Raw genomic sequence first — 25406 nt, 5'->3', positions numbered from 1 at the left:
GTATATAGCCTGTATGTGTGTTTATTTTTAAGTGTATTTCTGTACCTATGAACAGCAGGGTAAAGATGATGACCAGCTGGTACACTCCATGGCCCAGGATGTTCTTCATCATGGTCAGTGAAATGAGCGGGTTGTTCCGGCCATAAGGCTTTCGTAGCAACAGGGCCTCAGTGGGGGGCTCGGTAGCAAGGGCCAGAGAAGCAAACGTGTCCATGATCAGATTTACCCACAGCATCTGCACCGCCTTCAGGGGAGAGTCCTGCAGAGAGATTTGCAACCATGGGTTGGTATCACAAATCGTGCATAAAGTTCTCCTGCAGTAATTTATTTCTTCTACAGTTGGAATTACTAATTATTTTATTAATTGTCTATGTGTGTCTGCGTGGTAAAAGTAATCTAAAAGTGACTGTAAGGTTGCTGAGGACAGACTGTCTGCAGTTAAATTCGTTTTGTATTTTCCATTTGTTTTTATTTAGTTTAACATTTTTATCGTCAGTTAATTTCAGAGTAGGTTTACTAATTTAACTTTTGTTTTTATATGTGTGTGTAGGTTCTCGGTCATTCTGTCATGAATCGCTGTACGGTAGGCAGGAGTTGGACCCAAAATGCAGGCACTCAGGCACGAGGTTTAAACACAAAGAACTCAGCTTTATTTGCTGGCAGGAGTTAGGATGCCTGGGTCGTTGACCCAGGGTTTTTGAGTTTATTATATTATTTATCATTTCTAATCTTGGGTTTCTTTGTTAGAGTTCTCTTTTATGGTTTATGTCTCTGTGCATCGTTAGTTGCTGTCTCCCCTGTCTGCGATATCCCCGTATCCAGTCAATGTCTGTGTCTGTCCTGGTCCCACGTCTCTGTTCCCTCTGTTGCAGTGCCTGCGTGTGAGTCTGTGTCTTTAGTTCAGTCTGTGTTATGTTTCCTGTTTTATTTTGAAGGTCCATGTCTGATGTTAATGTATCTGGTTTCGCTTCCCCTTGTCTCGTTAGGCCTGATTTGCCCCAGCTGTGTTTCCCTCCTGTTACCCATTCCCTGCCTGATTGCTCCCTCTGTGTATTTAAGCCCTGTGTTTCTCTGTGTCCGTGTCGTGATCTACCCTCATTCATGCTGTGTGGCCTGAAAATATTCCTGCCTGCCCTGCCCTGCCCTGCCCTGCCCTGCCCTGCCCTGCCCTGCCCTGCCCTGCCCTTGCCTGCCTGCCTTTCCTGCCTGCACACAGCCGGACAGCAGGAGAAAGTCATACAAAAGCAAACTAAACTGGAAACTCACAAACTAAACTCACAGTGAGACACAGGGATATCCCAAGGTAAGTTTTCTGTTCCACATTCGGAACAGAAAACAAAAGCAGTGCACAGTAAACACCGGAGCCCAAGAAAACAGCCCAAACACAGTTCAGTTCAGGGGGCCGACCGTGCGGACGGCTACGGCGGCGGTGTGGAAACAGTTCAGGCGGCTGACCGTGCAGACAGCAACGGCGGCGGCGACTCAGACGAAGGAGATCTTGGGGAAGAGCTGGCCATGCAAGGTGTGGACGAGGAAGTGGCGAGTCAACCGCAGGACCAGACCACACGGCAGCTTAGCAGCTGCGGGACCAGAGGAAGCTGAAGCTGACGCTGCAGACGAAGATCTTCATCTTCGTCTGCAGCCTCGGATGAGGCTGGACCAGACGTGGATGAAGACTCGGATGAGGCTGGACCAGACGAGGATGAAGACTCGGATGAGGCTGGACCAGACGAGGATTAAGCTGGACCAGGCCGTAGCATCTTGGACCCTCCAGCGGAGACGAGGAGGTTCTGGCCAGGCTGACCTGAACCCCCAGCGGAGACGAGGAGCGGCTGGAGAGGTTCCCCTGAACCCCCAGCAGAGACGAGGAGCGGCTCGAGGGGTTCTCCTGAACCCCCAGCGGAGACGAGGAAGTGCTGGCCGGGCTCACCAGAACCCCCAGCGGAGACGAGGAAGAGCTGACCGGGCTCACCGGAACCCCAAGCGGACGAGGTAGATGGCGGCGCGGGAGCCGCAGAGTGCTTAATCTGCTCATTCGAGCCTCCAGCAGGAGCAGATGCAGGGCTAGAGGGTGTGGGGACCCCTGACTGAACATTAGGCTGACTAGGTGGGTGAGTGTGTGGCTGACCAGGGAACTGAATTGCTACAAGGGACTGAACTGAAGTCTGAACTGGCACAGGGGACTTTGGGGTCCCTAAGGACCCCAAAGCGCTTTACACTACATTCAGTAATTCACCCATTCACACACACATTCACACACTGGCAATGGCAAGCTATACTGATGGCTGTAGTGATGGCTGATGGCTGTAGTGAGAGTGGTGAAAATGGAGTAGGTGGTGGAGTTGATGACTGCACAGGAAAATGAACTAGGGGTGACTGCACAGGAAACCGAACTAGAGGTATTAATGACGATTGGGGAGAAAGTGGAGCTGGTGGTTGAGTAGATGACTGAGCTGGAAACTGAGCGGCGACTGGGCGACAGACTGTACTGAAGGAGACTGAAGTGCTACAGGGAACTGAACTGGTGGCTGCTGAGCTGCAGGAGACTGAACTGGGGACTGTAGTGACGGTTGTGGTGACAGGGACATGGGAGACTGAGCTACAGGGAGTGGAGACACTGAAGACGGAGTTATGAGTAGCAGGGCTATAGGCTGTGCTGCGGGCAGCAGTGACGATGGTGGTGGAGGTGTAACGGGTGGAGGAGTGGCCGAATTGGTTGCGGGCCGGGCGGCTAATGGCTCAGCCACAGAGTGCATTAATGGCAGGGCTATAGGTTGAATGACTGACTGAGTAGCAGCCTGAATGGCTGAGTGTAGTGATGGTTGTGGTGGAAGAGAAGCAGCTGGTAGTGTGGATGATGGAGCTAAGGGCGACTGAGTGGCAGACCGAACTGATGACTGAAGCAATGGTAGAGGTGAAAATGGAGCTTGTGGTGGAGTTAATGACTGTGCTAGCGGGGACACAGGAGACGCAGCTAAGAGAGCTACAGGAGGCTGGGCAGCTAAGAGAGCTTCAGGAGGCTGGGCAGATTCACATTACTATCCGTAGCACAAAACACAACCCCTGAATGAATAGTCCCACGGTTCGACACAGAAAAAGAGAGTTTATGAGAGTGAGGAGAGAAAGTCAGGAGAGAATGGAGCCAGCTAAGAAGAGGAGGATGTCCTCCCCTGTGTGGGAACATTTTGATTTTATTCCTCCCAACAAGGTATGTAAATTTCTACAGAAGATGTATTTTCATAATACTGATGGTGCAATACAATTTATGTTAAGGGGCTTTACTTTTGTACAAGGTGAAGTGTTTGCTATGTGCCAGGGAGCTGGGATATAACAACATCAGATGTGCACCTTGTTAGGCCTCTGGCTTACCACCACATATTTTAAACGCAATGCAGGTTTCTGTAGAGGAAACCCTAGATGTGCCATGGGCACATTCTTTACATGGAGGAAGGGGAAAGTAAAACTCTTGGCTCTTATAAAGGGACAGCACCTAGCCACTGGTACAGACACCAACTAGGGATGAACAGAATGACAAACAGTGCTGAGGAGTAACTAGGGATGGGTACCGGTATCCGGTGCCATGATGGCACCGGTTCTGACATAAACGGTAGTAACCAGACCGAAAAGCAGCACACATTTCGGTGCTTTATTTCGGTGCTTTATTTCAGTGCTTTTTTTTCCTGAGCTGTGATACACTTTAGATTCTAGCCAATCATTTTACGTTTCCGAGGACAGTAGGCAGGTCCAGGTACGTACGTACGTTCTTTTAGAGCAGAGCTACAGATTAAAAATGCCCTAGGCGAAGCGGTCAAAAGTCTGGCTGTACTTCACAGCAAAAGATGCAAACTCAGCAGCAACAAGTGCTTTAAGCTGATACTGTGATACTGTCAAAGGAGGTAACACCTCAAATCCGATGAAACACCTGGCGACGCATAGCGGTTTTTTTTAAAAGCCGAGAAATGCGCCGTATTTGATAGCTTGCTGCGAGACCTCACACCGTGCACATCTACTGCGGGTGGGTTGCCAGTTATCGGACCCGGAGCAACATCCCCCAAAAACCCGAAGAATAAAGTCCTGGCCCCTAGCCCTGCCAGTGTAGCAGAAATGATGACGGATGATGATGGCAGCAGCCGCCGTTCTTCTCTGCGTGAGTAGCTTAATGTTGTTCGTGTGTAATTTACGTTGAGTAGGCTATTAAATTAATGCATGTAAGGTGAACTAACAAACATCATCATAGCTACATGCGGCTGTCTTCTTGTTTGATGGCAGACACTCCCTTCACCATGGCCAAAAAGGCTAAAATGACCAAAGAAAAAGTGGAAAACAGTTAAACATGAGAGGTTTTTGGACAAAGTTTGTGTTTTTTCCATTGTTTAAGCACTGCTTCCAGCCAAGAGTGATACCATATATGCCCCATAGCTGCAGAAAAGGCTAACATTGTTATCGTTTTACAAAAAAACAGCTGAACATGAGAGGTTTTTGGACCAATTTTGTGTTCTCCATTCTTCAAGCACCGGTTTGAGCACCGTTTAAGCACCGGCACCGTTTCAAAAGTACCGGTTTGGCACTGGTATCGGATAAAACCTAAACAATACCCATCCCTAGGAGTAACACAATACATGTACCGGCGTTACGTATTTAAAATACAAAATATGAGTAACTGTAGTGCGTTACAGTTACCGTTTAAATAGGTGATAATTAGAATACAGTTACTTTGTTGAAATAAACGGTTTATACGGCAGTCTTTTCCTGTTTCATATGTTAGGCTCTTAGGCTCCCTCTTTAATTTTGGATTCTTAAACGCATTGCCAGAAACCCAAAGAAAACATGCGAGAGGCTCTAGTGTAAGCATCCTGTTAATGTTGGTGGCATCAGTTATAAATGTGTCACTTCAGTCTCTTTGATGTACTATTGCTTGCTGTGTGATTTCTTACTATTACTGAAGGCTACTCACCACCGAGCTAACATTGTTAGCTGGCGTTAGCTAAGGTCAGTTCACAGACTACAGACTGTTAGACTTGATGGACAGCATTAACAACCTGCTAGCTGCAAACAATCATGTAGAGTTCTGAAAGCAGACAAAAAGAAAACATATTACTGATGAAAAGGTTTTCTATACGAAATCACTGCAAGAAGTGCAGCCTTACCTACTGTTTTTTTTACTGTTACTTATTATTTATATCTTTAACATGTTTCTTTCCACATGTTTCTTTTTCCATAGCCGACAGCACCTCTGTCACTGTGGACGGGTCACTGTCACATGTTGAAATGTAAACTGATGCAGTTTTAGAATGCTCAAAAACAGCTGAATTTAATTTTTTCATCTAGATTTTAATAGTACAGAATATAGCCATTTTTAAATATGTTTCCAGCTTGTTTCTAATGATATGATACAGTATGAAAGCATGTAATGTGAGATAAAAAGATATATGATCTGATACTCTTTTGCAAACTGACCAGAACCATTGGTGTCCTATAATAGTCCACTCTCAGTGAAGTAGTGTGTGTGGCTGTCATCTCCAAGAACAGGAACTATTCTTTGAGAACTAGCCTTCTTTCTAGTTACAGCACCTCTTCCATTGTGTCTGCCTGCAATGGCAGATCTAGAAAATTGTACTTTACATTGGGTGGGGGCAAATCAGTCTAGGCAGGGTGGCACATACCTCTTAGTAAAGTATGTGGAAATCTGCCTGGTCTCCTCTGAGTTTCAGCCATGACTTAGGGACTGAAAGCAGCAGTTGCCCAGCTGACCGGAGGGAACTAGTGGTTACATAAGGCTTCAACAAATCTGACAAATAAACGGGGCCAAACCATTTAAGGATTTAAAAAACAATAAAAGAACTTTAAAACTGATCCTAAATTTGATTGGAAGCCAATGTAGAGAGGCCAAATGTGGTCGAACTTTCTTCTACCAATTAAAAATCAAGCCACAGCATTTTGAACTAATTGTAAGACCAGCCCCTATTAAAATGGAATTACAGTAATCCAGGCGTGAAGTAATAAAGGCATGAATTACAGTTTCTAAGTTACATTTGGAAAGAAAGGGCTTGCCTTCGATAGACGTCTGAGGTGGTAGAATGCTGATTTTACCACCCCATTCATGTAGTCATCAAAGGTAAGTGCAGAATCGATCTTTACTCCAAGATTTATGTTTGAACTATTCAAATGAGAGGTCAGAACAGCGAAATCAACATCTGGAGGGTTGAAAAATTGATTTGGGCCAAGTAAAATCGCTTCCGTTTTACGATCGTTAAAATTAAAACTTTTGTTAGACAGGTATGATTTAAACCTCAACAGTGCCAAGTCAGAAATTCCCACACAATGGTGAAGGTGGGAGATCAATAGATTGTGATCCACTGTGTCGAAGGCAGCGGTCATGTCCAATAAGACCAGCACTGCATATTTACCACGATCAGCAGCTACCAGAACATCATTGATAACTCTTACAAGGGCTGTCTCCGTGCTGTGAAAAGGCTTAAAACCGGATTGAAAAATTTCAGACAACTGGAAGTCATTCAAGTAGTCCATCAGCTGAGTATAAACAATCCTTTCCAAGATCTTACTTAGAAAAGGAAGCTTAGAGATAGGTCTAAAATTTGACATGATTGAGGTATCTAAGCCAGGTTTCCTAAGCAAGGGATGTATAACTGCATGCTTAAACTCACTAGGTACTTGACCAGACAGAAGAGTAGTGTTAATAATGTTCAGAATTTGAGGTCCAATAATACGAAATACCTTTTGGAGAAAGCGGGGAGGAACCACATCATTCGGAGAACCACACGGTTTAGCATTTAACACCAGTTTCTCTAAATCAGGCAGAGCAATTGGTAGGAAGGTGGATAGCAAACATGAGCACGAAACATGCTTAGAAGGGTCGGCAATAGGAGTTGGAGGTCTCATGCTTTCAACCTTGTCCACAAAGAAATTAATAAACTTATTACACAAAGCCTCAGAGGACGGCACGGAAGCATAGCAAGTACAGAATTTATAGTGTTATACAGAACACAAGGGCTATGCCAGTTTTCTTCCGAGTGGCTGCTACTCAGAAGAAAAAACAAACAAAAAAGAAAAACAAAATTAAGTGCACGGTGAAAACTAAATGTCTGAGATGACCTTTAGTACAAATGTACAAGTTACGTCTGACCCAAAAGCTCAGACTGCTTTCAAACATTGTTTCAGAGCATTTTTCTACACTTGGCTACCAATCTAATTGTTTGCAACATTGGCCAAATTCAATATAAGCATCAAGATGCTTGGAAGCATGATAGTTCCTTCTTCGTAATTAAAGATTGTTAAAGTTGTTCATAATACAGAAATACAAACATGTAGTCACTAGGGGTGGGCTTAAAAAATCGATTTTCCCAAATCAAAACTATTTTAGTTTGAATAATGCGATATCGATTCATTAAATCCTGTATAAATGTATTTTGCCAGAAACACCAGAATCTCAGGTTAAAGCTGACAAAACTATTTCAACAACCATCAAACAGCTAAAACAGCAAATAAGAGCAGGTAAACAGATTCCGCAAAAAGATGTAAACACAAAGCGCGGATCTCGCCGTTCACCCGGTGGCACATACGCGACACGCCATTGGGTGCCGAAAGTCGACATGTCACAGATTCTGAAACTGCAGGTTTTGTCACTCTCCCACCAAAATTCACTGAACCAGCAGCAATAGAAGATCAAAACTACGCTTCATGTTTGAAAAACATTAACATGATTTCTCTCTTGCTTTTGCTGTTCTGCTTCCACCAAGATAAAAATCATACTTCCTGCACAGCTATGTGTAGACCAGTTTACCATCAGAAATCTGTTTTCTGCATTATTCGTTTGCTTATCAAACACCAGTCTACGTTGTGCACAGCACTGTCGCCCGCTGTGTTTTTTTATTCAAAAATGACCTCCAACTAGAAAGTCTAATTTCTGCTGTTCAATATTGAAAAAAGTTTAGTTTTTACAAAATATGCCTAATTGCAAAATACTTACCTCTGCCTCTAATAAAACCCCTGCAAAAAGCCAGGCCAGGAAAATCTCCTTTATGTTTTTCTATGCTTTATCCTCAGTTACTTTGACACAATTTTGACTGTCTGAGTCAAAACTGAATCAAATCAAATCAGTTATAGAAATAGAAATCGATACCCAGCCCTAATAGCCCTATTACATAACTGTGCATTTCTAAGTTGATCATCATTACTTGTCAAACATATAGAAATGTTTCCAAGTGTCAGGACATCACTGCTTATATAAGCTTGGTGTACAAATGCATAAAAAAGCATTGTGCATTACGTTTGCCCTAGCAGGTATAAGTGAGCGACATTTACAGAAGTGATATCTGTGTATGTGTGTAGGAAGGCACATGTGTCAGCATATATGTGTATTCATCTGTCTGTCTACCTGGGTGATACAGGCCCCGGTGAAGGCCACGATGACAGCCACTACGTTGACTGTGAGCTGGAACTGTAGAAACTTGGAGATGCTATCGTAGACGTTTCTTCCCCACATCACTGCCTTGACAATGCTGCTGAAGTTGTCATCAGTCAGGATAATGTCAGACGCCTCTTTAGCCACGTCCGTCCCTGCGATACCCTGACAGAGATTGAGACAGAGTGAGGGGGAGTCAGAGACTCATGACATGATTCATGCAAGCATTCAAGCATCCAAATTACTTTGGAGTGCTACTGTCTCAATATCATGCTGTCCTGCCTCCAAGTGCTACCACTTGGCATGAGTAAGAGCTGTGGCCAAAATAAAATGCACACTACTCAAAACACTTGTTATTACAAAGTACAATGGAAAATACTCTGTCCTTTACAGATTTATAATAGATGTATTTTATACATCTTGAATCATAAAAAGATTTACTTCAAAAATACAGAATAAGAGACTGATTACTACAAAAAATGTCATGACAGAAGCACATTAATCCCAAATAAACACTAATGGTGAACAGTATCTCAGGTTACCATGGCAAAGCCCACATCAGCCTTCTTCAAAGCTGGGCCGTCATTAGTTCCGTCTCCTGTTACTGCAACAACCTGCCTCTGTTCTACAACGCTGCTATCAATGATGCCTGGGTGCAAACACAAAGGAGGAAAAAAAACAGTTTTAATTGGCAGTGAATCGGTTTGTATATGAGTGTGTGTTTTGGTTTATGGACTCACCTTTAACCAAAGTGTGTTTATCAGTTGGTGAGGACCGAGCCAGCACGCGCAGTTTGGGCCAGATTTTATCGATACGCTCCTGTTCAATCTGTTAGTTTAAAACAAAGAAAAGCCATAAACTAGTCTCTGCTTTAACTACATGTCACTGTGGATTCAAAGCGTTAAACATGTTACAAAGGTGTGACTGACAGAAAAAAATAATAAGGAGAAGAAGCACTTGATTCTTATATACTGCCCTCCCTCATTCAGTGTAACCATCCTGTACCCTTGTATAGTGATCACTTACACACAGCATTTTTAAGTATACATTTAAATTCATACTCCATAGAAAACTAGAGCCACAGCACTAATCAACAGCCATCTATCCCATTAAGCATTCTGCTAAATTCAAAGCCTAAAGCTAAATAGGCGGGATAAAAGCATTGCCCATACAATTTTTTGCCTTTTATTGTGTACACTAACTACAGTGGATACAGCCATGCCAGAGGTAATCTGAACCTCTTTATATTGGTTGCAAACCTAAATAGCTTTCCTTTGATAATTTAACTGATTTTAGATGCCATCTTGGTGCAAGTGGACTATGAAAATAGAGTAGCTAATATTCTGTGTGCTGCATCCTGCATGCTCTGTCTAGGCATCTACCTCGCACAGTGTACTTCCTATAATTAGAATGCATCTGACTCCTAGTGTGTTTCATTTTAGATTTGTGAATTATTTGTGATTTGTGAATAGTTTCTCCTCCTGTCATGGTTTGGCAGCCCTCCCCAGTCGACCTTCACCCGATGTGTCTGTGTATTGTGTTTTGTTTTGGTCTTGGCTCCCCTCTGGTCCTCTATTTCCCTGTTTGTGTGTATTTGTTTTTGGACGTGTGTGTGTTTCCGGAAGTCCGGTTGCAAACGTCTGCAGACCCTGAAGATTTCCTGCGCTGAAGTCAGCCACACCTACTGCTCATCAGTTCTCGTCAGCTGCAGCTGCTTGTCATCGCGGGCAGCCTCCCTACTTAACTGTGTGGCTGAGCTTCAGTCGATGCTGGATTGTTGAGTTTAGTTGTCAGTATAGCCCCGGCTCAATAGTGAAAACTTTGTGTGTATATCTGTGTGTTGCTCGCTAGACTAATCATTGCGTCTTGTCTTGCCAGGATTTGGGATTGGAGCCCCTGTACAGATTGAAATTTGGAGTTTCCCGATACACGCCACAGACATGAACACTGTGTGGGATTTGGGAGAAATCGCCACGGGGGCCACAGTGCGGGGATTGTCACATTGTTATTCACCTTTGTTCACTGTAAATAAATTCACTGTCTCTCTTTTGGAAAAGTCCTGTGTTTGGGTCAGATTCTTACCACAAATGTCACACCTCCCAAATGTCATAAATTGACTACAAATTTATGACAGAAAGTTTTTTAGAAAATTGAGCCACCTATGACTTGTCAGTTTATCAGCATATTTTACATATTGACACATTAAATAATCAGGCCCCATCTTATCTTAATGACCTTGTAGTACCATATCACCCTATTAGAGCACTTCGCTCTCGCTCTGCAGGCCTACTTGTTGTTCCTAGAGTATTTAAAAGTAGAATGGGAGGCAGAGCCTTCAGTTTTCAGGCCCCTCTTCTGTGGAACCAGCTTCCAGTTTGGATTCGGGAGACAGACACTATCTCTACTTTTAAGATTAGGCTTAAAACTTTCCTTTTTGCTAAAGCATATAGTTAGGGCTGGACCAGGTGACCCTGAATCCTCCCTTAGTTATGCTGCAATAGACGTAGGCTGCCGGGGGATTCCCATGATGCATTGAGTTTTTCCTTTCCAGTCACCTTTCTCACTCACTAATAGACCTCTCTGCATTGAATCATATCTGTTATTAACCTCTGTCTCTCTTCCACAGCATGTCTTTTACCCTGTCTTCCTTCTCTCACCCCAACCGGTCGCAGCAGATGGCCGCCCCTCCCTGAGCCTGGTTCTGCCGGAGGTTTCTTCCTGTTAAAAGGGAGTTTTTCCTTCCCACTGTCGCCAAAGTGCTTGCTCATAGGGGGTCATATGATTGTTGGGTTTTTCTCTGTATCTATGAAGCGCCTTGAGGCGACTTTTGTTGTGATTTGGCGCTATATAAATAAAATTGAATTGAATTGAAATTGAATTGAATAAATACAAGCTTATATATAATAAACCCGGATTAAAAAGATGCATAAATAGTAAAAGATAAGTAAAGTCTGAGAATATAAATACCAAAGAGTAAAATTCATTTGTTCAATTTTCTTGTATATTAAAAAGATCAAAGTTCATGTAAAATGATTAAAAACATGTTTGCATTGTTTAAAATAAGTTATCTTTCTTTTATTGGGAATTGCTTGTGAGAACTGTAATTTCCTACGGGGATATGGTCTATGAAGGTAACACAGGGTGGAGAAAAAAAAGGAGAAATAAAAAGACAAGGCAAGAAGAGAGGGCGGTCTTGTTTTTATGTAATGTTAGTAAGTGTGTTTTGACTTTTCGTAAAGACAAGTCACAATGTCGATAAGCTAGTGACATTACACGTAAAGTTTCAGCGTGAGTCTGCTGGACTGTGTGTTTTGTTTCTTGTGGCCGCGCACGCATTTGAGTTAAAGTGAGGCTAACCCAGCCGTTCGCTAATAAGGACTACTGTAGACTGCCGTTTCTCTAAAGTTGTGGAACGTAACAAGCTGCAGAGGATCGTTACTGAACTGGATAACGACGGACAGACCCCAGATAGTCACTTAGAGTACCTCTGGCAACGTGGGAAGCTAAAACAGGTAGCTTGTGGAGCACGTGGAGATCACAGACCTTCCTCATCTTTGTGCTACTGCATCCTGTTGCCTGGATTAATCTGGTGGGAGTTGCAAGTTTCACAAGGTATTGAGTTTATTTATTTTTTGCTCATTGAGTGAAGAACTTCCGGTTGGGAGATCTTTTGGATTTATACTGGAGCAATACAGGCCTGCAACGTAGGGTGTATTTCTGACGGCTTTAGGGTTAGGGACTATAATTGTTTTATCACTGGTGGTTTACATTGTATATGAGGAAATTCTGTGTACAGCTGGTAAATTGCTGTGTGTATTTTGCTTTGCCTGAATACTGAAACCTGCCATTTTATTATTTTATTGTTTTCATTGTTTGGTAAATTGAAGGAGGGTTGCAATGCTCTACTTTACATGGTGTATGACATAATTTACTGCACTGTAGACACTAGTGTTCATTTTCCCGTGTAGTGCTACTGTTAAGGAATAAGCTTCATTGATCCCAGAAACAAAAGAGAAGTTAATTTAAAAATATCATACGAGAGTACACTAGAAAAAGAACCCAAAGCCCATTTATTTAATGGTATTGAGTAAATGAGGGCTACATAAAATGGAGGCACCGCTGGGATGTTTTTGGGTTTCATAGAAGTATTAAAGGGGCAACACACTAAAAAAAAAAAAAAGTTAACCTACAGTAGCTAGTTTACATTTCTTAGTATTTTTTGCTACAAAGAGTATGGCAGACCACACCGGGCTTGCTGCAGAGCTGAAGAGTTGGTGTCGGGGTGAAGGTTTGGAGGAAGCTAAAGCACTCTTGGTTCTGGTTCCAGAAGAAGTGGAAATAGCCCAGATAGAAGAAACCTTGGAGACTATTAAGTGTCTAGGGCGAGTCCGGGTTAGAGGGCACTTGTTCCACACCCCCTTGAGCTGCCTAATGGTTCTCTGCGAATGCAAACAAAGTATACCTAAAGATAATGCACCCAAAGAAGTGCTGGACCAGCACAGTGGTAAGAAATGAATGTGCAGCTCCTGACGATTTTGCTGTGAAGTTGAAGAGTCTCTTAGACACTGAGGGTAGGACTATGGAAGACATATACAAAGCTTATTAATCAGCCTTGCTCCTCCGCAGCCCAGCTCTGATCCTTCCATAAACTCCACTGAGTCTGTCTTGCAAGTGGTTGGTGATTTTTTGGAGAAGGCACATAAACCACAAGCTGAAGGTGGTTATTGGCGTTTGAGGCTGTTTTCAGGGAACTTGCCAGTTCCCCCTAGTGAAGACCCCTTTGACCATTGGCTTGAGCAGGCATGGCTCATGGTAGAGGAAAGGGACTGTACAGACAAGGAGAAAAGGCACAGGCTGATGGAAAGTTTAAAGGGGCCAGCGTTGGAGATTGCCAAATCGGTTCGTGAGTCAGACCCCGAGGCAGGTCCCGTTGAATACTTGGAGGCGTTGGAAAGCACATTTGGCAGTGCTGAGTCTGGGGATGATCTCTATTTCGCTTTCTGCTTAATGCAGCAACAACCAAGTGAAAAACTGTCTAATTTCTGAGGCGTCTGGAAAGGGCCCTTACTAAAGTTGTCCAGAGAGGATGATTTCCAGCTTCTAGCAAAGACAATGCTCACCTAGAACAACTTCTGAGAGGGGCTGTCACTTCCGATCTCATGCTAATTAATCTGCACCTGAGAGAAAGAAAGTCCAAACCCCCAACTTTCCTCCACCTCTTAAGTGAGATTCGCACAGAGGAAGAGTGTGAGGCATCAAGGAGAAAACTAAATACCTCAGTCCAGCATGTACAGACAAAACCTTCAGGGACTGGCAATACAGAATACAAAGTCTCGAAGCTGAAGTTAAAGAGCTTAAGGCCAAGTTAGCCACTTGAAGTCCCCTGATGTCATAGATAAAGATTCGTCCTCAGTACAGTCAAGTGAGCACAGTGACACCAGAGAACTGGCTGCTTTGAAAAGACAAGTGAAAAGACTGCAACAGAAAGTAGCCCAACGAGATACTGCTCCAGACTCTTCGGTAAAACTGGCTACCATGGGAGCAGTAGAGGCTACCTCAAAGACAAGGACCCTTTACCAGAACAGAACGCCTTTGGATGAGCAGTTCTGTTACCATTGTGGGGAAAAGGGACATTTTGTCGCAAAGTGTCAAAATCCTGAAAATCAGAGCAAAGTTATACGAAAGCTCATCCGAACTGTCAAGACACTGAAAGAAAGTTCAGGTACTTCAACAAGTAATGCCACTGACACTGACTGCCATCTCAAGCAGTGTCTTCTGACTTCTTCCACCCCAGCTGGAATTCCAGAAGGACTGATTGGGCCGCCAAGTATTGTGCCACTTAAAGTGAATGGACAGCCCTGTGATGCCTTATTTGACAGTGGATCACAGGTCACCATAATATTCGAGTCCTGGTATAAAGCCCATCTGCCTTCCATCCCAGTGCATCCGCTCACTGGTCTCAACATTTGGGGTGAGTCCAATGTCAGTTACCCCTACCTTGGCTATGTTGTGGTAGATGTTGAGTATCCGGCTGAAGTGACTGGCACCAAACACACTGTACCAGACCTTGCCTTGATCTGTACAAGCCCAAAAGAAGAGCAGATTCCTGTCATTGTTGGCACTAACACCAGCCATGTCCGCAATTTGGTACAGGAATGCAGAAAAGAGGGGCTTGACATAACCAAAAGCCTGGGCATCCAAATTCACAGGGAGTCGCTACCCACATTCACAGACTCCCTCACGCTAAGCTCTCGAGATGACCAGGTTGGCTGTGTGACTTGGCAAGGTTCAAATCCCTTGTCCTTACCCCCCAGAAAAGACTTGCAAATAACCTGCAAAGTTAATTTTCAGCAGACAGTTGGCAAAGAGATCTTCATGTTTGACTCTTCTCCCTTAGCTCCTCTGCCAGGTGATGTCCTGCTACAGCCCATGGTTGTGCCCGCCAATGCGGTACAAGTTAACAGCTTCAGAATCCTGGTGCAGAACCAGTCCGCCAGGGAAACCATTATCCCTGTTGGAACCGTCATGGGTCACCTTTATCGCACCGAAAGCGTCATCACCATGCCAAGCAAAAAACCAGAGATGACAGCATTTGACAGCAGCCAGATCGACTTTGGTGACTCTCCTGCGCCTGAAGAGTAGAAGGACCGGCTTAGACAGAAACTAGCGGAACGCTCCCACGTCTTCTCAGTCCATAAATGCGACGTTGGCCTCGCAAAAGAGGTGGAGCACACCATCCGCCTGGCTGACACAAGACCTTTTCGGCAAAGATCACGTCGACTGGCACCTGCAGACATAGAGGATGTAAGAAAACATCTGCAAGAGTTACTATGTGCATCATTAAAGAGTCCCGTAGCCCCTATGCCTCGCCGATTGTAATTGTTAGAAAGAAAAATGGAACCATACGGATGTGCATAGACTACAGGCTCCTTAACAGCCGGATCGTGCCCGACCAGCAGTGTTGGGACTAACGCGTTATTAAGTAACGCGTTACAGTAACTACGTTATTATTGTGGTAATGAGCATGGTAACTAGTTATTATACCAAAATCAGGAACGCGTTAATCATTACTGGGATTTAGATAGGCTCGTTATTCGTTACTTCGTGTGGTGGCATCGCGGAGCTTCCACAGATTCAGTAACATTAGCAAGTGGTGGAGGCCAGCAGGTGGATGAGGGAAAGGGGAGGCAGGAGGAGCAGAGACCTCAGGCGGCCACCGGTCCGGTCCGAGTGTCAGGTGAACTGAACTTCAGGTAAGAAGTTGTGACCTGCAGTCTATCTGGGTCAGATATAAACCAAGTTTAGGTGGAGTTTATTTTCGTTGTGCTGGCTTTTTCGTACTGCGTACTAGCTAGCATGACGGGGTTTCTATACAGCTGGGTGGGTGCTATGATGTTAACTGAACTTTATTTTGTTCATAAGGTTAATTATTAGAGTTGCCAACCATCCCGTAAAAAACGGAATCATTCCGTATTCAGAGAAAATATCATGCGTTTGGTATTGAGGTGAAAAGGAATGCAGTTTGTCCCGGACTTCAGCTACAATGAAAAACAGACAAAGCTGGAGTTATTCCGTTTCTTTACGCTGCAGCTGCTTCTTCTTCTCTCATTCTCTCCCCTCCCTCTCCAGTTTCTACTTCAATCATGAAACTGATCAATGATCAGCTGATCGGCTTTTCTCTCTTGTTTGTTTATCTTGTCCCAGTCAAGCCCTGTATGCAGCTCATCTGCAGTCTGGTGTTACCTACATCTTCCTATTCAGAAGGCAGAATTTCCGAGTTCTTAGTATAATCGAAAGCACCACGACTGCAGTTTTTGTGTTGGATGTAAAAAGCGCACATGACGCTGTGACGTTGGCTAGAATCATGTCGGCGATCAACGACGGTCCAGGCGTGGGATTTCTTTCGTGGAAATATGCAGATTATTTTTTCCTTTCTATTGGTAGGTGGCACAGTGCACTTGTGGCAAGTAAGCAAGCTAGAAGACTGGCAATCTTGCTGGGTATCCAGTTATGGAAGCAACACATTAACAAGAGAATTCTGAGTAAAACCAAAGTTACTTTCCCTAGTAACTAGTTACTTTGAAAGTAACGAGTAACTTGCAGTAACTGAGTTACTTTTGATAGAAGTAACTAGTAATGTAACTAAGTTACTAATTTAAAGTAACTTACCCAACACTGCCGACCAGTACATGACCCCCTGCATTGACGAAGCACTGGATTCTTTGTCTGGGAGCAAATGGTTCCCAGTGCTGGATTTGCGTAGTGGATACTACCAGATTCCAATGGCAGAGGAAGATAAAGAGAAGACGGCGTTCATCTGCCCCCTAGGCTTCTTCCAATTTGAGAGAATGCCGCAGGGAATAACAGGAGCGCCTGCGACTTTCCAGCGTCTAATGGAAAAAAACAGTCGGAGACATGAACCTCCTCCAAGTCCTGGTATACCTGGACGACCTGATTGTCTTCGGAAAGTCACTGGAGGAACATGAAGAGCGGCTCATTAAAGTCCTAGATCGTCTTGGAGAAGCAGGACTAAAGATCTCCCTGGACAAATGCCAGTTTTGTCAGCCACAGGTGAAGTACCTCGGGCATATTGTGTCTGCCAAAGGTGTCTCTCCTGATCCGCAGAAGATTGAGGCTGTTACCACCTGGCCTCAGCCCCACGACCTAAAGTCTCTGAGATCGTTCTTAGGTTTCTGCGGGTACTACAGGCGATTCATTGCTAACTACGCCTCTTACTGAACTGACCTATGCTCCGATACAAAAGAGCAAGAAAAAGAGTCCAGACCTCAACAAGTCCTACTTGAAAGAGTCAGAACCCTTTGGAGATCGGTGGGATGACTCCTGCAGCAAAGCCTTTCAGCAGATCATCCACTGTCTAACCTATGCACCGGTATTAGCCTTTGCTGATCCTACCAAGCCTTATGAGCTCCACGTGGACGCAAGCTTCAAAGGACTGGGGGCTGTCCTATACCAGCTACAAGAAGGGGACCTAAGGCCGGTTGCATTTGCCAGCAGGAAGCTAAGTCAGGCTGAGAAGAGGTACTCCATACATCAGCTGGAGTTCCTGTCGTTAAAGTGGGCTGTGGTGGATCGCTTTCATGACTATCTGTATGGGGTGCACTTTACATTGCGTACAGATAATAACCCCTTGACTTATGTTCTGTCTACGGCAAAGCTCAATGCCATGGGACACAGATGGTTAGCTGCTTTGTCCACATATGACTTCGATGTCCATTACAGACCAGGCAAGCATAACATAGATGCAAACATCCTCTCCAGAAACTTTGACACTGACACTGAATGGGAGACTATACCAGAGGCAGCTGTTAAATCCATCTGCAAAAGAGTACGTGTGTCAGAAAGCCCAGAGTTACCCACCAGATGTGTCGACCAAACCGGGGCTTCCCCGGAATACATCCCTGACATCTATGCATTTCCTCTTACGATGGAGTTACAGTCACTGGAACACGTCTCAAAATCTGATCTCGCTAAGGCACAGAAAGAGGATTCAGTCATTGGTCCAGCGGTCAAAGCTGTCCAACAGAATTTATGGACAGGCAACAGTCCGGAGCTGTTGCTCCTAAAAAGAGAGAAAGATAAGCTGACTCTCCTGAGTGACGGTCTGCTCTACCGCATCACCAAACGTCACTCAGTGGAGGAGGTCCGTCAGCTAGTCCTGCCAAAGGTGTATCATGACGTTTTGTTGAGATCAGTACACAATGACTCAGGACACCTCGGCATAGAGGGAACTCTGGATTTACTCCGTCGAAGGTTCTACTGGCCAAGAATGTTGCAAGACACTGCGCAACATATCAAAAGTTGTGGTGAATGCATAACACGTAAGACTCCTGCCCAGAGAGCCGCACCACTTCACCAGATCTCCAGCAGTGGACCTATGGATCTGGTGTGCATTGACTTTCTGTCAATGGAGACGGATTCCAAGGGCATAAGAAATGTCTTAGTGGTCACCGATCACTCCACACGCTATGCCCAGGCATTGCCGACCAAGAATCAGACACTCAAACAGTGGCCAAAACCTTAGTGGATAAGTTTTTCGTCCACTATGGTCTTCCGGCTCATATCCATTCAGACCAGGGGCGAGACTTTGAGAGTCTTCTGATCAAAGACTTGTTGAAGAACATGGGGATACAGAAGTCGCGCACTACTCCGTATCATCCGCAAGGAGACCCTCAGCCAGAGCGGTTCAATTGAACGCTGCTTTCAATGTTGGGTACTCTAAGCACAGAGAAAAAACATCAGTGGAGCCAGCATGTCCCTTATTTGGTCCATGCTTATAACAGTACAAAATGTGATGCAACTGGTTTTTCACCATACTTCCTAATGTTTGGTCGTGAAGCCAGACTGCCAGTGGACTTGTTGTTTGGGACCACAATTGACAAAGCTGAGGAAAGTCACTCATGCTATGTGTCAAAGCTTAAAGAAGATCTCCGTCAAGCCAACAAGCTAGCATCCGAGAAAGCAGACAAAGTCCATCAGAAGAACAAAAAGGGCTATGACAAGAGAGTTTGTTTCCAGTCTCTAGAAATAGGAGACAGAGTCCTATTGAAGAACTGGGGTCTCAAAGGGAAGCACAAGTTGCAAACAAGATGGAGTCCAATACCTTACCAAGTTGTTGGAAAAATGCCCAATCTCCCTGTCTACCAACTAAAGAAGGAGAATGGAAGTGGTCGTCACATCCACAGAGATCACATCCTTCCTATTGGCCAACATGTAAAATTGCCAATCCCTGAAGTAGGCAATAACTGTTGTGACAGACAAAAACCAAAGGGCAAGAAACCAAAGCAGGCCACAGTTGTGTCTGACCCTCAGCTGTCACAGGATTCTGATTTGTCGTCAGAGAGTGAGTACTATGAGCCTCAGAGGCACTACTATACTCAAGAAAGAGTGAGAGAAGCACTAAGACAGGCTCTTAGATCTCAAGCAGTGCCACAAGAGGATTGTGCAAATGACCAGGACAAGGTCAGTGATGAAACTGCTTCTGATGAGCGCAGTGAAAATGAGGAACTGCAACCGGAGGATGGAGGCATTATTCAGGACAGAGAGACTGAGCCCGACCAAATGGTGGATATTAAGGAGGAGTATGACCAAAATGAAGAAGATGATGAAAATTCTATCCTAGAACCTGATCTGGATCCCAGAACAGCCTGTTCTGTCTGCCAAAACTGAGAAACCAAATACACACCGTGATCTGTTGGGTGACACTCCTAAAATAAGGCCTAGGAGACAGATTAAACCAGTAGTTCGTTTAACTTATGATGAGCCAGGAAAAGCTAAAGATCAGCCTATCACTATTATACATAGAGGGGTTGTCATCACTATAGGCAAAGACTAAGAACCATAGCATGTAAAAAGGATCATCCTAATTCCCAAGAAGTTCTTGTAGTTCCTTGGTAGTCTGTTGTAGTAATGGGTCGGGGATCTTTGACGTGAACGACGCGAGTCGGCTCCTTATCGCGAGCCGTGGGGGTTTTTCTTTCTTTCTCTCAGCCTCTCTCTCTCTCGCACTTTTTTTCCACTTCACTCCGCATGCGAGCCTTGTGCATTGCGCTGGGAAGAGGGGCAGTAGTTACACTCGGTAGCACAGGAACAGAGTAGGAGAGAGAGACAGAAAGAGCCAGGGACAACAGCGTCACATTAGAAAGGTATAGTAATCATCCACAACTATTTTCAGTTGCAGATGATAAAGGATTCAGAAAGTTTATTCATGCAGGCCCATATGACAGAGAATATGCATGTTCTTTTTGTTTTCATATTTTAATTTATATTTAATTGTGTTGTTGTTTGCAGTGTTTTGTGTTGTTTCACTTTAAATTTGTAAAAGGAAAAAGCTGAAAATTTAAATAGTTAAAAGTTGAAATGTGAATAGTTGATTTTTGTATTATATGATTTATTTATTAAATTTTATGTGGAGTGAATAAATAAAAGTATATTTACGGTGGCCCCTACAGACAAAGCACATACAAACTTCAAATCACATACGAACTCTGAAGCACGTACAAACTCCAAAACACGTAAAAACTCCAAAACACGTAAAAACACGTACAAACTCAGAAGCACATAAAAACTCTAAACACGTACAAAAGACAACAGAAGTGATCCAGGATGCTAGGTGCAGTGTTGAGCTTTTGTTACCTTGTGGCTACACAAGCCAGCAAGTACCAACGACCGGATTTGGTGTGTGGTAATAACAGGTAAATGAACTTTTTTTTAAAATTATTTGACTATAAATGTATAAATACACAAACAATATACATATGCTTTCATGCTTTCAATTGTGTAATTTAAGTGATCTAGGTAGCTCTGTTTTGGAAGTTCAGTTCATGCTAGAAATGTGTTTTGGAGTTTGTATGTGCTTTTTGGAGTTTGTACGTGCTTTGTCTCTAGGGGCCACCGCATATATTTTTATATAAACATATATAAATAAAACCACTTTTTTTTTTACATTAGTAATTCCTTTTGTGTATAATTTTATATTATTGTTAATAATAAATTAATAAACCCTCTGGGTTTGTTCAAAATCACTACCCTTTCAGCTTGTTTGTGGCCAAAAGTGGCCACCAACAGATTAGGTCTGTAATTTTTATTATTTTTGTGTTTTTATGCCATTTTTTCTGCATAAAGCTTTTAAGTAACTTCAGTTCTTTTCATAAATATAAAACAATTATTACTTTTTAAATTTTTAACCCTTTAAACACCAGTTTGTTTGTCCACTGCACTAGCTGGAAGACAACCTCAAATTTCGCAATTTTATATAATTGCATTGCTACTGAAATTTCTTGTATTGTTAATAGTAGAGTCTGGGGCATGTAATTGATTCACATCAACATTGATTATAATGCATTGTTATTTTTGTGCAGAGAGAGCAAAAACATAAAAACTCCCTCTCAGCTTGTTGGTGGCCAAAAATGGCCACTCCTTGTTTACGTTTACAAAATGCTATAAAATTCATATATATTAAGAAAAATTTCCACTTTTTTTGACATGATTTTTTAGATTAGTATCAGTGCTGTTCATGAAAATCAAAATTTCATTCAAATTCAGAATTTTAACCTTTTAAATACCAGTTAAATCAAATAATCCTAGGAACTCATAAATGGAAAAAATCACAAAACCCCAATTTTTTTCCAAATAAAACATGTCGTCTGATTTATTTTCTAACCATGGTGGAGGTTAGATGTATAGCAATAATTAACAGTATTAATGACTTTTATGCATCTTTGTTTTTTTGCGCAGTGACAGAAAAACAAAAAAAATCCCTCTCAGCTTGTTCGTGGCCAAAAATGGCCACCTCCTGTTTACGTTTACAAAATACTATAAAATTAATAAATATCAAAAAACATTTTTCTACTTTCATTGACTTGATTTTTTAAATTAGCACCGCTCCTAGTCATGAAAACCAAAATATAATTCAAATTCAGATATTATACCCTTTGAATACCAGTCAGATTATGTATTATTGCTACGCTTTTGGGGGAAAATAGTAATAAAGGTCAAGGTCAAATTTATTTATATAGCACATTTCAAACAGCCGATGCTGCACAAAGTGCTTAACAATATAAAAATGGTATTAAAAAGCAACAATGTAATACAATAATAACAGTAAAAAAAACAATAATAGGACAGTAAAAGAATTAAAACAATAACTAAACTAATTCAAATAAGACCAAAATGCTTGGGTCATAGTGTGTTAAAAGCCAGGGCATAGAAATGTGTCTTTAGTAATGATTTAAATTGCTCAAGTGTTTGTGCAGATCTAATATTTAAGGGGAGACTATTCCAAAGTCTGGGACCTGCCACAGAGAAGGATCTATCACCACGGGATTTGAGGTTAGTCCGTGGGATGGACAGCATTAGTTTTGAGCTAGACCTCGTGGTTTTTCCTGGAGCATAGGCAGAGAGGAGCTCAGACAGGTAAGGAGGGGCTCGGGCATTAAGTGACTTAAAAACAAAAAGTAGAAGTTTAAATTGGATCCTGTAGGAGACAGGAAGCCAGTGTAAAGAAGCCCAAACTGGAGTTATATGCTCTCTCCGTTTGGTACCAGTTAGCAGGCGAGCAGCTGCATTTTGAACCATCTGAAGACGATGGATGGTGGCCTGATCTAGACCATAATACAATGAATTGCAGTAGTCTAATCTGCAAGTAAGAAAAAGGTGAATAACACGCTCAAAGACGTTAGCCGGAAGGTATGGCTTTACCTTGGCTAGCTGTCTTAACTGAAAAAAACAGGACTGAACTACTGCACTCACCTGCTTATTCAATTTAAAAGAACCATCAATGTAGACACCGAGGTTTTTTATATGTGTTTTACAATATGAGGAAAAGGCGCCCAGAGTGCTGTCGATATGATTAAAGTTGCCAAAAATGACAACCTCAGTTTTATTTTCATTTAGCTTTAAAAAATTTAATGACAACAAATGTTTGACATCATCCAGGCAGCGTAATAAGAGCTGCGGATGGTCTAAAGTTCACATTTTTTAGCATATGAATGGTGAAACCTAATATTTTTTATCATCATTGCAGGTCAGTAACAGTAACTGTAACAATGATTTATTTTTACTTTATTTTTTTTTTCTTTGGGGGGGGGATGAATGGCCAAAAAGAATATCACACATGGTGTGTTAGTGGCCAGAAAGGCAATTTAATGACCAAATAACCCCTGAAATCACCAATAAAATGATCAAAATTTATATTCCAGTATGTGTGTGCTTCTGTGTGCATCATCATTAGCAGCAAGATGTACTAACCAGATTAGAGTGGTTTTTGTAGGCACACTTTCTACACCTGGTGCAAGGGGCTGCTGTTCCAATCCTGGAGGTGCGCCTTTTGCACCTTCTTCTTATTTTGTTGGTGGGGTGTGGGTCACACTCTGGTTCAGACTACTCTATCAAGGTTCAAGGTTCTTTATTTGTCACATGCATAGTTATACAAGTATAACACACAGTGAAATGTAGCCTGACACGCTCCTCGACATGTGCAAAAATTGGGGGGGGTGTAGAGGAAGAACATTATATATATATATACATACATATTGTATATACACTGGGTGAATGTGCAGTAGTAGCAGCAAGCAGGTGAATTCTGTACATTAATATGAATAGACATCTGACTATTTTACAGGATAGACAATATAAACATATTTAAAATTAAAGGAATTGAAATGTACATTGTGCCTTGGTTTAGAGTGTCTGGAAGAGAGTCCTGTCTCAGTCAATTATAGATGATGTGAGAGGGCGGGTGTGTGTGTTTAGGGCACGGATGGCTTGGGGATAGAAGCTCCTCTTGAGTCTCTCTGTCCTTGCCCGGAAGATGCGGAACCTTCTACCAGATTGCAGAAGTTGGAACAGTTTGTTGCCAGGATGGGACGGGTCCTTCAGTATCTGCGCTGCTCTAGTCCGGCATCTCCTGGTGTAGGTGTCCTGAAGCGGGGGGAGAGCAATCCTGCAGCAGCGTTCTGCTGTACGGATCACTCTCTGGAGAGCTTTTTGGTCCTACACACAGCTGTTCCCAAACCACGATGTCATGTTCTGTGTGAGGATGCTCTCCACAGCGCCTGTATAGAAAATCCTGAGGATCTTTGGAGAGACCCTGAACTTCCTCAGTTGTCGTAGGTGATACAGGCGCTGCCTAGCCTTTTTGGTCTGGATGTGGGCAGCCCATGTCAGGTCTGAGGAGATGTGGACACCAAGATACTTGAAGGACTGCACCCTCTCCACTGGAGCTCCATTGATGATGATGGGCTTGTAGTCTCTGTGCTGAGATCAATCTTGAGATCAATGGCAGAAGTGGCTGAGAATCAGGGAGAAGGGTGTATTGCAGTTGTTGAGGTCACCAGCATGTGTCCCAGCTCTCCCAGGATCACTTTTCATTTGTAGGTTGTAGAGGACTCCCCCACTTCAGTGAAGTTGTTTCCGGCGGGACAAAGGCATCATATCTATATCCAAGACATCCAGGAACTTGGAGAAAAGAGCCATCAGCCATCAGTTTTCCTTCTACAACTCGAGGTGCCAACATCCTCTCTAAGTTATCCAAGCAATATTTGTGCCTATTGTAGTCCAGGATTGCTTCTTGCTTTTACGCATCCTTTATTCCCCATCACTGACTGCTGGTTCCTTGTGTGTTGCTGTCAAAAGAAACACATTCCTCCGTTGCTTTGGCATGTGGGATATCGCTGTGGTAGTTTTGGTGAAGCCAAAGACAGACAACAAAATCTTCCTGCATTAGCAGCCTGAGATCTACTTTTGACTTCTTTATAACAAAGGAGATCTTTTAGCTGCTGTGCACCCTTACAAACCTGCACGGGAGGCGAAGGTGTGAGGATTGGAGGATTATAGATGAAGTGGAGATGTGAGCCTAAACCAGAATAAAGCAATACGTAGCATGTTGGATGACAACACTGGAAGTTCTCAGGAAGTAAAAAAGGGCAAGGGGTTCAGACTCCAACTGACGGAGGAGCCCCGAGGACAACGTCTTTACTTCGGTCACCTTGGCAGAGGAACTCCTCAGATGAAAAATGGCACAGGGGAAACATCCCAGAGCGTCCTCCTCAGCTCCTCCAGTTGCAACAGAGGGAACTGCATACAGGGTGACCCCTGGTTTGATACCAGTGGGTACTGGATTGTAGAGCAGTTTCTCTTCAGTGGTGGGACCCACATGGTTTTCCTTTCATGAGGGATCCACTCAGTCACCGGCTCCTCTGTCTCAGAAAATGCTCCTATGTTCTTTTCCATCATCTGCTCAGCCTCCACCTCCATGCCCCCCAACCCCAATCCTCCCCCAAAGAAGAGGATTCAGGCACTGGCTGGTACTCAACATCAGTGGTAATGCAGTCAGCCTCTTTGGAGATTGTCCCCTCATCTTCTGGAGAGGAAGTTTCTTCATCTTGGGTAGATGACTTTTCTTCAAGGGCAGAGGACTGCTTGCTGTCCTTGCTCTCTGACCATCATATAGGCAATGCTTGAAGCA

The 25406-nt window shown here is 43.4% G+C and overlaps 1 protein-coding gene across 4 annotated transcripts in view; it reads right to left on the bottom strand.

Annotated features, from left to right (window-relative positions):
• atp2b3b (ATPase plasma membrane Ca2+ transporting 3b) overlaps window positions 1-25406 on the bottom strand; it is a 105951-nt gene that overhangs the window by 24124 nt on the left and 56421 nt on the right. For all 4 annotated transcript variants that reach the window (XM_085259071.1, XM_085259072.1, XM_085259073.1 and 1 more), the window contains 4 exons: window positions 9163-9250; window positions 8965-9071; window positions 8396-8587; window positions 46-259 (listed from right to left, as the gene is read on the bottom strand). In XM_085259071.1, coding sequence (XP_085115197.1) covers window positions 46-259; window positions 8396-8587; window positions 8965-9071; window positions 9163-9250 — 601 coding nt within the window. The remainder of the gene's footprint in view (window positions 1-45; window positions 260-8395; window positions 8588-8964; window positions 9072-9162; window positions 9251-25406) is intronic.

This window comes from Mchenga conophoros, linkage group LG20 (genome assembly GCF_057382185.1).
Source record: "Mchenga conophoros isolate Kocher_MC1m ecotype Shallow Benthic linkage group LG20, M_conophoros_male_GT1.1, whole genome shotgun sequence".
Lineage (NCBI taxonomy): Eukaryota > Metazoa > Chordata > Actinopteri > Cichliformes > Cichlidae > Mchenga > Mchenga conophoros.
This window is presented reverse-complemented; position numbering and strand designations above follow the sequence as displayed.